We start from the raw sequence: 15,728 nt of genomic DNA, 5'->3' as shown, positions 1-15,728 counted from the left end.
CTGAGAGATAATGGGGATTCAGACATGTCTGAAATGAGTGACTGAGGAAATACTAAGTAAAATAAAATGCAGAAAGTATCTTATAAAAAATAATTCACTTACATTTTTTTTGTAAAAATATGTTTAATAATGTAGAATTTTTCTATGGTAATTTATGTTACTCCTCACTGATCATCTTGGATAAAGGATTCGTTTATGAAAGGACAGTTTTATACATTTAGAGCATTTTTTTCTGCTTATTCTTTTTTTAAGATTTTATTTATTTGTCAGAGAGAGAGAGAGAGAGCAAGCATAAGCAGGGGGAATGGCAGGCAAAGGGAGGAGCAGCCTCTCTGCTGAGCAAGGAGCATGATTCAGGACTTGATCCCAGGACCCTGGGATCATGATCCGAGCTGAAGACAGACGCTTAACAGACTGAGCCACCCAGACGTCCCTTTTTCTGCTCATTGATCTTAAAGATTTTAGCTTAATTCATATAGAAATAATTAAAATGTCCATGCAAAGAATTATCTTTCTGAACTGAGCAGGTTGTATTTGAGAGTCATTTCAAGTACAAGTATTTTTAAATAGTTCTTATCTAAGTGTTTATTCTTACCCTAGTGTTTATAGGAATTCATTATTTATGTAATGTGTTCATATTTTCTCTATAGATTTTAAGGTTTAAGAAGCATAGTTATAAAATATAGCATATTAATTTTTAAAATTGTAAACAGTTTTACCTGGCCAATATCATTTCCTATTAGTTGATCATATATTTGGTTAATTTACTACTAATTAGAAGGTGTTTTATGTATTGATACCCTTTAAAGCATCAGCATAGCTGATTATTAAGATGTGTTCACTTATTAAAAGATCAGTAATGACTTCTAAGAAAATTACATGGTATAGGGGCGCCTGGGTGGCTCAGTGGGTTAAAGCCTCTGCCTTTGGCTCAGGTCGTGGTCCCAGGGTCCTAGCATCGAGCCCCGCATCGGGCTCTCTGCTCAGCAGGGAGCCTGCTTCCTTTCCTCTCTCTCTGCCTGCCTCTCTGCCTGCTTGTAATCTCTGTCTGTCAAATAAATAAATAAAATCTTAAAAAAAAAAAAAGAAAATTACATGGTATAAATTATTTCACTTAACTGGTTTTAAGACTTTTATTCACTGCCTTTCTTTATATTACTTAAAGGGCTTAGGAGAGATACCACTAGATACTCCTTCAGCAAAAGGAAGACGATCTCATACTGGCACTGTTGGAAATGCAAGGTCATCATCTGTTTCTAGAGATGCTTTTGATTCAGCTGAAAGGTAGGATCATTTGATAGTCCACATCATTAGAGAAATTACTCCCTAGAGATAGTAGTCTCATTTGGATGTTTTTATGAACTGTCCCAGGGGTATTTGTCAAACTTAATGGAGTTTTAAAAGTTGGTAAGGACTTAAAAAGTGTGAGGTAATTATATTTAATAAGGCAGTTATATATTTGTAGAAACTGGCTTTGACATGCACTAAACGTTATTAAAGCTTTAGTGCTGTTGAACTTGTCAATATTAGGCCTGTGTTGGACAACTCTGATTAATTTTGTTTTCATTTATAGCCTTTACTTTTCCCCCTTGATTATAAAAGTAATATATAATTATGGTTAGTGGAAAAAAAATTTAGGAAATCCAAACATTAAAAGAATTAACTAATCACCCATATAGCCTCAACCAGAAAAAGACTAGTCTTAAATTTATTAGAAATATAATTATGGGGACACCTGGGTGGCTCAGTTGGTTAAGCAGCTGCCTTCGGCTCAGGTCATGATCCCAGCGTCCTGGGATCGAGTCCCACATCGGGCTCCTTGCTCGGCGGGGAGCCTGCTTCTCCCTCTGCCTCTGCCTGACATTCTGTCTGCCTGTGCTCATTCTCTCTCCCTCTCTCTCTCTCTGACAAATAAATAAAAATCTTAAAAAAAAAAAAGAAATATAATTATGTACATAATTATGTAACCTGCTTACATTATTTAACATGTAATAGATTGATTATATAATTTTTAAAAATATATATATTTTTAGGGGGGGCCTGGGTAGTTCAGTTGGTTAAGCGTCTGCCTTCTGCTCAGGTCACAATCCCAGGGTCCTGGGATCAAGCCCCACTTAAGGCTCTCTACTGAGAGGGGAGCCTGCTTCTCTCTTTCCATCTGCCTGCTGCTTGCCCTGCTTGTGCTCTCTCTCTGCCAAATAAATAAATGAATATCTTAAAAAAAAAAAAGTGGTTGAATTTCATTCTTTTACATGTTATTGTTGTTTTTCTAATTCTGATTAGTGAAGACACCATCTTTTTTCTATGGGATATTCTTTCCTGCTTTGTCAAAGATTAGTTGACCATATAGTTGTGGGTTCATTTCTGGTCGTTACGTTCCATTGATCTGTCAGTTTTTGTGCCAGTACCATACTGTTTTGATCATTGCAACTTTGTAATATAACATGAAGTCCAGAATCATGATGCTTCCAGCTTTGCTTTTCTTTTCAAAGGTTGCTTTGGCTATTCAGGGTCTTCTGTGGTTCCATTCAAGTTGTAAGGTTGTTTGTTCTAGCTCTGTGGTAAATGCTGTTGGTATTTTGATAGGATATGCATTAAATGTGTAAAGTGCTTTGGGTTGTATAGAAATTTTAACAATCTTAGTTCTTCTAATCCATGAGTATGGAATTCTTTTCCATTTCTTTGTGTCATCTTTAATTTCTTTCTTATGTGTTTTATAGATTTTAGAGTATAGATCTTTTACCTCTTTGGTTAGGTTTATTCCTAGGTATCTCATGGGTTTTGGTACAATTATAAATAGGATTGTTTTCTTTTTTTTTTTTTTTTAAAGACTTTATTTATTTGACAGACATCTCAAGTAGGCAGAGAGGCAGGCAGAGAGAGAGGAGGAAGCAGGCTCCCTGCTGAGCTGAGAGCCTGATGTGTTGCTGGATCCCAGGACCCTAGGATCATGACCTGAGCTGAAGGCAGAGGCTTTAACCCACTGAGCCACCCAGACCCCCCTGGGATTGTTTTCTTAATTTCTCTTTCTGCTGTGCATTATTGGTATATAGAAATGCAACAGATTTCTGTATGTTATTTTTGTATCTTGCATCTTTACTGAATTCATCTTCTTGTGGATTGGCAACTTCTTGTGGATTTTTTGGGGTTTTCTATATAAAGTATCATGTCATCTGCAAATAGTGAAAGTCTGACTTCTTCCTTGCTGATTTTTTGTTGTCATTTTTTAAGATTTTTATTTATTTATTTATTTGATAGAGCGAGAGACAGCAAAAGCGGGAACACAAGCAGGGGGAACGGGAGATGGAGAAGTAGGTTTTCCAGTAGAGCAGGGAGCCTGATGTGGGGCTCAATCCCAGGATCCTGGGATCACGACCTGAGCTGAAGAGAGATGCTTAATGACTGAGCCACCCAGGTGCCCCTTCCTTGCTGATTCGGATCCCTTTTTTTTGTTGTTGTTGTCTGATTGCTGAGGCTAGGATTTCCAGTACTAAGCTAAATAACAGTAGTGAGAGTGGGTATCCCTGTCTTGTTCCTGACCATGGAGGAAAAAGCTCTCATCCCCTTGAGGATGATTTTAGCCGTGGGTTCTTCATGTATGGCCTTTGTTATGATGAGATACCTTCCTATAAACCTACTTTCTTGAGGGTTTTTATCATGAATGGATGCTGTACTTTGTCAAATGCCTTTTCTGCATCTATTGAAAGGATCATATGGTTTTTATCCTCTATTTTATTAATGTGGTATATCATGTTGATTGATTTGTGAATATTGAATCATCCTTGCAGCCTAGGAATAAATCCCACTCCATCATGGTGAATGATTCTTTTAATGTACTGTTGGTTTCAATTTGCTAGTATTTTGTTGAAAAATTTCACATCTGTGTTCATGAGAAATATTGACGTATAGTTCTCTTATTTTACTGGAGATTTTGTCTGGTTTTGGAATCAAGATAATGCTGGTCTCATATAATGAATTTGGAAGTTTTCTTTCCTTTTCTATTTTATGAAATAGTTTGAGAAGAATAGGTATTCAATCTTTAAATGTTCGGTAGAATTCCCTTGTGAAGCCATTTGGTCCAGAACTTTTGTAGCTTGAGGGATTTTTGATTACTGATCCAATTTCATTACTGGTTATGGGTCTGTTCAAATTTTCTTTCTTTCTTTTTTTTTTTTTTTAAAGATTTTATTTATTTATTTGACAGAGAGAGATCACAAGTAGTCAGAGAGGCAGGCAGAGAGAGAGAGAGAGGAGGAAGCAGGTTCCCTGCTGAGCACAGAGCCGGATGCGGGGCTTGACCCCAGGACCCTGAGATCATGACCTGAGCTGAAGGCAGAGGCTTAACCCACTGAGCCACCCAGGCACCCCCTGTTCAAATTTTCTATTTCTTCCTGTTTCAGTTTTGGTAGTTTAAATGTTTCTAGGAATGCATCCCATTTCTTACAGATTGCTTAAATTGTTGGCATATAATATTGTCTTATAATTGTTTGTATTTCTGGGGTACCTGGGTGGCTTGGTGGGCTAAGCCTCTGCCTTCAGCTCAGGTCATGATCTCAAGGTCCTGGATTGAGCCCCGCATTGGCTCTGTTCAGTGGGGAATCTGCTTCTCCCTCTCCCTCTCCCTCTACCCTTCCACCCTGCTCATGCTTGCTCTCTCTCTCTCAAATAAATAAATTGTATTTTTTTAAAATAGCATTTTGTATTTCTTTGGTGTTGGTTGTGATCTATCCTCTTTCACTCATGATTTTATTTATTTGGGTCCTTTTTCTTGATAAGTCTGGCTAGGGGGTTATCAATTTTACTAATTTTTTTCTGAGAACCACTGCCGCCTTTCATTGATAAGTTCTGTTGTTTTCTTTTTAGTTTCTATGTCATTTCTTTCTGCTCTAATCTTTATTATTTGCCTTCTGCTAGCTTTAGGCTTTGTTGTTCTTTTTGTGGCTCCTTTATGTATAAGGTTAGATTGTTTATTTGAGATTCTTCTTGCTTCTTGAGGTAGGCCTGTATTACTATATACTTCCTTCTTATGACTTCTTTTGCTGCATCCCAAAGGTTTTGGACCATTGTATTTTCATTTTCCTTTGTTTGCATGTATTTTTCTTATTTCTTCTTTGATTTCCTGGTGACCCATTCATTGTTTAGTAGCATGTTGTTTAATCTCTGTGTATTTGTGGTCTTTCCAAATTTTTTCTTTTGGGTGACTTCAAGTTTCATAGCACTATGGTAGGAAAATATGTACGGTATGATCTAAATCTACTTGTACTTGTTTGGGCCTGATTTATGACCAAGTATGTGGTCTATTTTGGAGAACGTCCCATGTGTACTTAAATGTATATCCTGCTTTAGGATGAAATGTTCTGAATATATGTGTTAAGTCATTCTGGTCCAGTGTGGCATTCAAAGCCATTGTTTCCTTGTTTATTTTCTATTTAGATGATTTATTCATTGTTGTAAGTGGGATGTTAAAGTCTCCTACTATTATCTTATTATTATCAATGAGTTCCTTTATATTTGTTATTGTTTTATATGTTTGGGTACTCCCTATGTGGGGCATAAATATTTACAGTTGTTAGATCTTTTTGGATAGCTCCCTTCATTATGATATAGTGCCCTTCTTCATCTCTTGTTACAGTCTTCAGTTGAAAATCTAGTTTGTCTGACATAAGTACTGCTACTCCACCTTTCTTTTGATGTCCATTGGCATTATGAATGTTCTCTGTCCCCTTACTTTCAATCTGCAGCTGTCTTTATGTCTAAAATGACCCTTTTGTCCTGCCTTCTTTTGAACTGATTGATTGAGTGGTGTGTGTGTATATGTGGTGTGTATGTCTATTTTTTGTCATACACCCTAAGGTATATTCACTGTTACTTTGCTATTAAATCCATTTTGTTTAAATAACAGAAAAGCCATCTTTAAACACAAGTTGCAGTAATTAGGTGGCTTCTTGAGGTGTTCTTTTTACTCTTTTCATTTATTCACCTTTTATGTATCATATACTTCTCAGTTTAAATATAAATTTAGTCTTATCTTTTTCCCATTGTATATAATTAATCATTTCACAAATTAACTTCAGATCAATTTATTTAAGCAATTTAAAAATAATGAATAAATACATCTAACTAAGATCTGTGTTCTAGCTCACCATGCTATATCTGCTTTTAGGATGATTCTGAGTTATTATTTAATCAGTGCTCTTAAGACAACCTCAGTGCCATTTTTAATACTGGTAGTTAGAGAGATGGTAACTGGCAACACTTACTATTGTCCTTATGACCTGTCAGTTTGGTGGTGCATGGGTGGCTCATGTGCCTTTGGCTCAGGTCATGATCTCAAGGTCTTGGGATCGAGCCCCACATGGGGTTCCCTGCTCAGTAGGGAACCTACTTCTCCCTCTCCCTTCTGCTTGTGCTCTCTGTCTCTCTCTCTCAAATACATAAATGAAAATCTTAAAAAAAAAAAAAAAAAGATCTGTCAATTTGCATGACACCTTAGTTTCAAAGGGATCATTCATCTGCTACATTGCATCGCCCCTTTATAGCATTAAAAAAGAAGATGCTAGTAATAGTAAATCATTGAAATAGTAAGTCCTGCTAGTGTCAAGATTCTAGTTTTCTCATGCAAATTCACATGGATATTTTGAGTTAATACAGCAGACCTGAGACTTCTATTTTTCAAAAGTCGTACTGACAAGATGAGCCTTTGGTTGGCATCTGGGGAACTAGGATTTAAGGAAGATTACCACTGTTCCTTAACTGATAAGAGTAGTTTACTGTACCACAATTGTTTGGGCAAACAATGTGGTTTATGCTAAAGACCTGCTTTCCTTCTGGCAGCCTAGAAGTTTAGTATATCCTTGGCAGAGGACAAATCATGCCAACTCCCAGTAAAAACCCTGAGCATTGAGGGGTGCCTGGGTGGCTCAGTTGGTTAAGCGTCTGACTCTTGCTTCTGTCTCAGGTCAAGATCTCATGATTGTGTATCGAGCCCCATGTAAGGTCTGCACTCAGTGTGGCATCTGCTTAGATTCTCTCTCCCTCTCCCTACTGCATGTTCTCTCTCTCTCTCAAATGAACAAAATACTTTAAGAAAAAAATAGGGGCACCTTGGTGGCTCAGTGGGATAAAGCCTCTGCCTTTGGCTTATGATCCCAGGGTTCTAGAATCAAGCTCTGATCAGCAGGGAGCCTGCTTCCTCCTCTATCTCTCTCTCTCTGCCTGCCTCTCTGCCTACTTGCGATCTGTCTGTCAAATAAATAAATAAAATCTTTTAAAAAAATAAAAAAAAATTTAAGCCTAAGCATTGAGTCTCTAATAAGGTTCATTGGTAGAAAACATTTCACATGTGTTGTCGTGAATTGTTACTGGAGTAATTAAATTTGTTCTGTGTTAGGGCAACTGGGTGGCTGCCATTGGGTGTCTTTCTTCGGCTTGGGTCATGATCCCAGGGTCCTGGGATGCAGCCCTTCATTGGGCTCCCTGCTCAGAGGGAAGCCTGCTTCTCTCTCCCACTCCCACTGCTTATGTTCCCTCTCTCTCTATGTCTCTCTCTGTCAAATAAAAGAAATAAAATCTTAAAAAAAAAGAAATTGTCCTGTGTGAACTGGGAAAGGACCCTTGGAAGCTTGTATCTAGTTTCGACAATACTTTGATACCTGCACTTTTTCCCTTTGCTGATTTTGCTTTGTCTACTTCTGTAATAAATCTTAGCTCTGAGTAAAACTATGTGCTGAATCTTGTGAGTCCTCCTAGCAAATCAACAATCTCGGGGGAGATTTTAATTTTTTTTTTAAGATTTTATTTATTTATTTGATAGAGATCACAAGTAGGCAGAGAGGCAGACAGAGAGAGAGAGAGAGGAAGGGAAGCAGGCTCCCTGTTGAGCAGAGAGCCCAATGCAGGGCTCTATCCCAGGACTCTGGGATCATGACCTGAGGTGAAGGCAGAGGCTTTAACCCACTGAGCCACCCAGGCGCCCCTCTCAGGGGAGATTTTAGCCCCTCCACCCCCTGCCAACGCAGATATTATGGTGATAACTTTGAGAATTTTTGAAAAATAAATGTGTAATAAGAACTATTTATTATGTTTGTGTTTCTTATAGGAAATTAATAATGAAATTAAATTTACCTTTCTTTGACTTTAGAGAAGTAACTGAAATTCGTGACATCACCAGAAAATCAATTCCCCGTAATTCCTTAGAAAGTGCTGAATACATTAAAGTCATAACCAGTTTATTAAATGCAAAAGACTTCCGTGATCGCATTAATGGGATTAAGCAGCTTTTATCAGATACTGAAAACAATCAAGAGCTTGTTGTTGGAAACATTGTGAAGGTAATGAACTGTCAAAATTAATTTTCATTTTCAATATGTAGCTAACAGCTCATTAGTAGAAGAAATTACCCTAAATCTTACACCTTACATATATTATTTTAAAATGTTAAACTTAGTGAAAAGTATGGATTGCTTAGGTTGTGCTGTGTTAAAAGCATTTGAGAACAAAATAATTGGGAAATAATAGAAAAATAGCTGCTTATTTGTCTGAATTCTCCCAGAATTCAGTAACTTCTTTGATATTTTGGTAACTTCTTTGATTTTGGTAACTTCTCTGAAGCTCTGTATTCTCAGAGCCTGTGGAACCTGACATTCAGTGAATATATATTCAGCAAATCAATAAATATTTTAAGAACTGGGGCATTTAAGAGCTCTGATGCTACTTAAGAATAAATATTAAAATTTTTATATGTAGATTACAAATCTTGTATATACTAATTTATATACCAACCCTTAGGAAGATAACAAGCAATAGAAAAAGAGATAGTAACAAATTGAGCATAGATGATTTATGCTTCTTCAGAGTTCAGTTAATTACTAAATCCCACTTTAAATTTGTATTTATGGGCATTAAACTTGGCCAACATACCATAACTACCCTTAATTCCAGTAGTGCTGTCACTTAATTTTGAATAAAAATAAATCTCTTGGTAAGACTATTCTTACATGAAAAATTTTATGTATATATATTAACTTTCATAGTTTCTATATGAGAGATTTGTATGTGTGTGTGTGTGTGTGTGTGTGTGTGTGTGTATTGGCCTCACAGATACATATATCTTAACCTCACTGAAGAGCTCTTCACTCACCTGATGTGACTAAAGATTTATCATTCCCTTATTGTATATTAAGCTTATGAAAGTTAAGAATTCTAAAGAGTAAGGAATAACCGGGTTAAGAGGTAACAATAAAAATTTAACTCTGGGGGCGCCTGGGTGGCTCAGTGGGTTGGGCCGCTGCCTTCGGCTCGGGTCATGATCTCGGGGTCCTGGGATCGAGTCCCGCATCGGGCTCTCTGCTCAGCGGGGAGCCTGCTTCCCTCTCTCTCTCTCTCTCTCTCTCTGCCTGCCTCTCCATCTACTTGTGGTCTCTCTCTGTCAAATAAATAAATAAAATCTTTAAAAAAAAAATTTAACTCTGAAATTGCATATAAAATTTTCATAAGACAAAGTGAAACTAAATCAGATCTCTACAGTAAAACTTATATGTCTAATTCCATTATCAGTAGTGATAAAAATAGAAACTTTTCTTGAGTTCTTAGAGTTACCTAAGCTAATCTGTACCTTCCAAAAAAGAGCATCTTTATCCCATTTACAGTAAGCCAGTCATCTTCCTAGTAAGCTGAATTTCTCAACCTTAATTTATTAGTATGTCTTTTGGGTGATCTTTGAAGATTTGTCTTTTTGCTCTAAGAAATTTTGAGACTTAGATTTAACATCCAAATTTTTATAAAATTCCTATTATCTAAGTTCAGATTAAATAAAATGTTGTGTGTATGTTTTTAAACAGTATTATTAATAGGAAAAAATTACAGAATGCCAAAAAGAATTTAAATAGCTATAAATATTATTTTACTTTAAATAATTTACTAATTTACTTTCAGATCTTTGATGCTTTTAAATCTCGACTTCATGATTCTAATAGTAAAGTAAATCTGGTGGCTCTAGAAACAATGCACAAAATGATTCCTTTGCTTAGAGACAACTTATCGCCTATAATCAACATGCTAATTCCAGCAATAGTAGATAACAATCTGAATTCTAAGAATCCAGGCATCTATGCTGCTGCCACAAATGTTGTTCAGGCACTGAGTCAGCACGTAGGTAAGAAATCTTTACTTTGGCACTCAAATTATTTTGACTTTACTTTTGTACGTTCTGATTCTACACATTGTGGTTTTTTTTTTAAATAATGTTGAAATCATAGTCAATATTTGTCATTTAATGTGATATTCTCAGTAGTATTTTAAATTATTTTTAGAGATTAAATACTATCCCATGCAATTGACTTTATCTTCCCTTATTTTTTACTTTTTAGTTCTTTTTTTCTACCTCATTCTCACATCTGATGCAAAATTAACTTAAAATGGATCTTAGATTTAAATGTAAAACTTAGGGGCGCCTGGGTGGCTCAGTAGTTTAAAGCCTCTGCCTTCGGCTCAGGTCATGATCTCAGGGTCCTGGGATCAAGCCCCGCATCGGGCTTTCTGCTTAGCAGGGAGCCTGCTTCCTCCTCTCTCTCTGCCTACTTGTGATCGCTGTCTGTCAAATAAATAAATAAAATAGTTCTAAAATAAATAAATAAATAAATAAATAAATGTAAAACTTAACTGTAAAACTTTTAAGGATAGCATAAGTAGAAATCCTTAGGACCTGAGGGCTTTGTGAAGAATTGTTATCATGACACTAAAAGCATGGTTCATAAAAGTCAATAAATTAGACTTCATCAAAATTAAAAACATTTGCTCCTCAAAAGACACTGTTGAGTACATAAAGAGACATACTACAGATTGGAAGAAAGCATTTGCAAACCACATATATGAGGAAGAACTCAGAGTATATAAAGAACTCTGAAAACTGAACATTAAACAATTCAGTTAGAAAATGGACAAAGGACATGGAGAAACATTTCACTGAAGAGAATATTTGGATGGCAGATAAACACATGAAAAGCTGTTCAACATCCCCTAGTCATTATGGAAATGTAATATTCAAGTTAAGACCATGATCACTACACAAATATGTTAGTCTGTAGGGGCTGCTACAACAAACTACTACAGACTGAATGGCATGAAAACATTTATTTCTCAGAGTTCTGGAGGACAGAAAGTTCAAGGTTGAGGTGTCAACAGATTTGGTGTCTGGTGAGGGCCCACTTTCTGGTTCCTAGATGGCCCCATCTTCTGTTTGTGTTGCCACATGATAGAAGGGGCAGAGGAGTTTTCTGGGGTATCTTTTGTAAGAGAGCACTAATCCCATTCATAAGGGCTCTACCTTCATGACCTAATCACCTTCCAAAGGCCTCACCTTCAAATGCCATAACAATAGGGATTGGGTTTCAAGATATGAATTTTGGAGGAAACAGACATTCAGTTTATAGCAAGTATTAGGACAGCTAAAATGTAAAAGAGTGACAACACCAAATGCTAACAAGATTTCAGAGAAACTGAATCTTTGCTACTTTGCTGGTGAAAATGTAAATAAAATGGTGTAGCCACTAGAAAATAGTTTGGCAATTTCTTAGAAAAACTAAACTATGCTTATCATAGTTTATCCTTAGGCATTTATCATAGTTTATCCTTAGGCATTTATTCCAGAGAAATGAAAACTCATTTCCATCTAAAAACCTGTACACTGTTGTTCATAACAGCTTTATTTGCAATAGCCAAAAACTGCAGATAACCTAAATGTAATTCACTGGGTTAATAGTGAAAAAATTTGTGATACATTCATACGGTAGATTACTACTTAGTAATAAAATAGTATTATGGATAAACACAACACAGTGCTCAGTGAAAGAAGACAGTCCCGAAAGGTCACATGCTATAGGATTCCATATGTATAACCCCTAAAAATGATAAAATTTATGGAGATGGAAAACAGGTTAGTGGTTATCAGCATTTAGGGGCAGCTAGGGAGGAGGGGCTGGATGAGACTAGGGAGATCTTTGTGGTGAGAGAATAGTTCTATATGTTAATTGCAGTGATCATTACAAATCTACACATATGATAAAATGACATAGAATCGTACACAGGTAGGGGCACCTGGCTGGCTTAGTCAGTAGAATGCGTGACTTTTGATCTCAGGGTCACGAGTTCAAGCCCCACATTGGGTGTAAAGCTTATTAAAAAAACCTCCAAAAATCAACAAATAGGTGAATGATGCAGATTAGAACTATGCACATGTATAAATGTCAGATTCTGTATTTTGATGTATACTATAATTATTTAAGATATAACTTTTAGTGAAAGGTACACAGGACCTTTGTAACATCCTGTGAATCTATAATTATTACAGAATTAAAACTTTGAAAAAAATCAGTAAAGATAAAAACTACCCTTACAACAATTTTTATTTTCTGTTTTTTTGTTTGTTTTTGATAAACCTGTATTCTATTTTTTGGAATAAGATGCCTGGGAGATGGGCAGTTCTTTTGCTTTTTTTATACCATATGATAGCTCTTTTAATATTCAGGTATTTTTATTTCTTATTTGCTATAAGACTATTATCCTATTAAGGTTTTATAGATAATGTTAAGTGTAGTGATTACATAGATTTAAAAAAAAATCTTTTTAACACATTTGCATTCATTTGCATGAAAATATTTTTTCTTTCAATTCTATGTACTGGAAAATAAAATCCCATAATTCTTTATATGTCTTTAATATTGTTTTTGTTTAGACAATTACTTACTTCTACAGCCATTTTGCACAAAAGCTCAGTTTTTAAATGGAAAAGCAAAACAGGATATGACTGAAAAGCTTGCTGGTAAGTATTTTTTAATTGCTATTTCTAAAGAAATATTTTAGGGGTACCTGGGTGGCTCAGTGGGTTAAGCCTTTGCCTTTGGCTCAGGTCATGGTCTCAGGGTCCTAGAATCGAACCCTGGCATTGGGCTCTCTGCTCGGCAGGGAGCCTGCTTCCCACCCCCCTCTCACTGCCTACTTGTGATCTCTGTCAAATAAATAAGTAAAATCCTTGAAAAAAAATGAACACTCTAAAGAAATATTTTATTACCTTAGAATAAACTGATAGGCATTTCAATTTAATTTGGGGTTAACTACCAAATTCAATATCATTATGCACAATGTAGAAATAAATTGCATAATCATCCATATGAGAACCTTTTAAGACTTTTATCCCCCAAAATTTTCTTTAAGAATTTTATCCTTTTTTTATCCAGTAAGTATTTAGTCTTCCTGTCAGTAGAAATAATACAGAAAAAAATAAAAAGACATGAAAGTCAATTTAGTGCAGTTGGAAAAAAATAAAAAGACATGAAAGTCAATTTGGTGCAATTTCGAATTAGGTGTTTGATAAAAGTCAGTGAGTTAAAAATGTATGTTTTTATTTAACTACATTTGGAAAACATTGAGATGAATTTGGGGTTTAATTCCTATGTTTACTACTTTTACCTGAACTAAGTTGTCATATATGGAATTCTAATACTTAAAGATTCCATTCTTTGGGAGGAAAGTTTCTGACCTTATTTTTCTTTAAAATCCTTACATTTGGGGCACCTGGGTGGCTCAGTGGGTTAAAGCCTCTGCCTCCGGCTCAGGTCACGATTCCAGGGCCCTGGGATCAAGCCCTGCATCAGGCTCTTGGCTCAGCAGGGAACCTGCTTCCCCTCCTCTCTCTGCCTGCCTCTCTGCCTACTTGTGATCTCTGTCTGTCAAATAAATAAATAAATAAATAAATAAAACCTTTTAAGAAAATTTTTTAAAATTAAAAAAAAATAAAAATAAAATACTTCGTTAAAAAACAAACAAACAAGTAAATAAATAAAAGTCTGACATTTTAGGACAAATGGCATAGGGGAAAAGCTTAGTATATTTTATATGCTTTTTAATTAGCTAAACTTTAATTTATTTTTTTTTTAAACCTCACTATTTACTGATTTTTATGTTTCAGATATTGTTATGGAACTTTATCAAAGGAAGCCCCATGCCACAGAACAGAAAGTATTGGTTGTTTTATGGCATCTCTTGGGGAACATGACAAATAGTGGCTCTTTGCCTGGAGCTGGAGGAAATATACGAACAGCCACAGCTAAGTTATCAAAAGCACTTTTTGCACAAATGGGTCAGAATCTGTTAAATCAGGCTGCATCTCAACCACCACATATCAAAAAGAGTTTAGAAGAATTGCTTGATATGACAATATGAAATGAATTATGAATTTGATGAAATATAGTATGATGAAGAAAATTGTTTACATGATGACAAATGGAACTTTTTTAAAGTAACATTTTCAGTGCCTGCACTTCTCATCTGGTAAATTAAGTCAAGGACTATTTGTATTTGCAGCCAATGAGTACACGTCTGCCCTATCTGAACCCTGCCACTTGTACTCATCTCACAGAAACCTAAAATGATTAATATAACCTAATATTCATGAAATCTGAGGTACATGGAATGAATCCAAGTATATTATTTTTGAGGAAAGTCCTGCTCATTTGCACTATTCTATAGAAACCACAGTTCATTGCCCTTTATGTACAATTAGATTTGTAATTAAAAATATACTTTTTATTATGTAATCATGTTCTGCTATGTCTCATTACTCAGCCTTATTTTATAAAATGAAAGAAAAGTAATTGAACTATGTTATAACAAATTAAATTCTGTGTGCTATTTGTGAAAAACACGTATTTCTGAAATCAGTCTGCTAATATGATTGTGCAGTATTAGCTTGCTTTTGCTGCTGTGTTAATGTGATATATTTGCCTACCATTTGGGTTAAATCATCTACATAATTTGAAATTCAACAAGTTATAATGAAGCATGATAACCAAAGTTTTAGAAAATGCTTAAACATTTTAAATGCACGTTAAAGAAAACGTGTTGAATGTAACTTCCCTATTTTTGTGTGCAAACACTAAATTTTATTTCTATATGTCCCAACATTTATAAAGGTGTTATTTTGCTGCCCAGTTGTGTAATTCTCAAAAATAGTGCCAGGTCTTCTATAGCTTTTCTCAGAATTCTTGGGCTATAAGTACTGTATGCATCATAAAAAGAAAAGGAATGTTATAAAAATAAAAAGATTTATTTCTGTAGATGTGTGAGAGGTGTCCTATTTTTCGATCTTCCAAATATCCTAAAATAAAATATATATATAATATTGACCTATCGCTTTCACTTGGTATACTTGATATATATTGACCTATCTCTATTGACCTAACTATAGACCTGGGTTATAGTTCTACCTTTAGAGGAAATTAGCCATGTGATCTTGGGCAAGTCACTTGCCGGCTCTAGGTCTCAGTGTTCCCATCTCTAAACTATGAGGGCTGGACTAGGTGATTTTTAAAGTTCTGTCTTGTTCTAAACATCTATAATTCTGTGCCTTGTTTACTCAATGATCGCTTTATTACAGTTGTGAACTATCCTCATTCTTTTTCATTTCTTTTGTCACTTACCGGTTCTCTGATGTATATGGCTTCATTTTTTTTTTTTTAAAGATTTTATTTATTTATTTGACAGACAGAGATCACAAGGAGGCAGAGAGGCAGACAGAGAGAGAGAGGGAAGCGGGCTCCCTGCTGAGCAGAGAGCCCGACGCAGGGCTCGATCCCAGGACCCTGGTATCATGACCTGAGCTGAAGGCAGAGGCTTTAACCCACTGTGCCACCCATGCGTCACTATGGCTTCATTTTAAATTGTGATTCTTTGTA

At 35.6% G+C, this 15,728-nt stretch overlaps 1 protein-coding gene across 2 annotated transcripts in view; it reads left to right on the top strand.

Moving 5' to 3' along the window:
* The window catches only part of TOGARAM1 (TOG array regulator of axonemal microtubules 1), a 79,320-nt gene extending 64,210 nt beyond the window's left edge, over positions 1 to 15,110 (top strand). For both annotated transcript variants that reach the window (XM_032871206.1, XM_032871205.1), the window contains 5 exons: positions 1,166 to 1,284; positions 8,141 to 8,330; positions 9,934 to 10,153; positions 12,731 to 12,817; positions 13,964 to 15,110. In XM_032871206.1, coding sequence (XP_032727097.1) covers positions 1,166 to 1,284; positions 8,141 to 8,330; positions 9,934 to 10,153; positions 12,731 to 12,817; positions 13,964 to 14,217 — 870 coding nt within the window. In that variant the 3' untranslated portion in view covers positions 14,218 to 15,110. The remainder of the gene's footprint in view (positions 1 to 1,165; positions 1,285 to 8,140; positions 8,331 to 9,933; positions 10,154 to 12,730; positions 12,818 to 13,963) is intronic.
* The last annotated feature ends 618 nt before the right edge of the window (positions 15,111 to 15,728 follow it).

This window comes from Lontra canadensis, unplaced genomic scaffold, assembly GCF_010015895.1.
Source record: "Lontra canadensis isolate GAN:19392208 unplaced genomic scaffold, GSC_riverotter_1.0 scaffold42, whole genome shotgun sequence".
Taxonomy (NCBI): Eukaryota; Metazoa; Chordata; class Mammalia; order Carnivora; family Mustelidae; genus Lontra; species Lontra canadensis.
The sequence above is the reverse complement of the archived record's forward strand: the minus strand, read 5'-3'. Positions and strand labels throughout refer to the sequence as shown.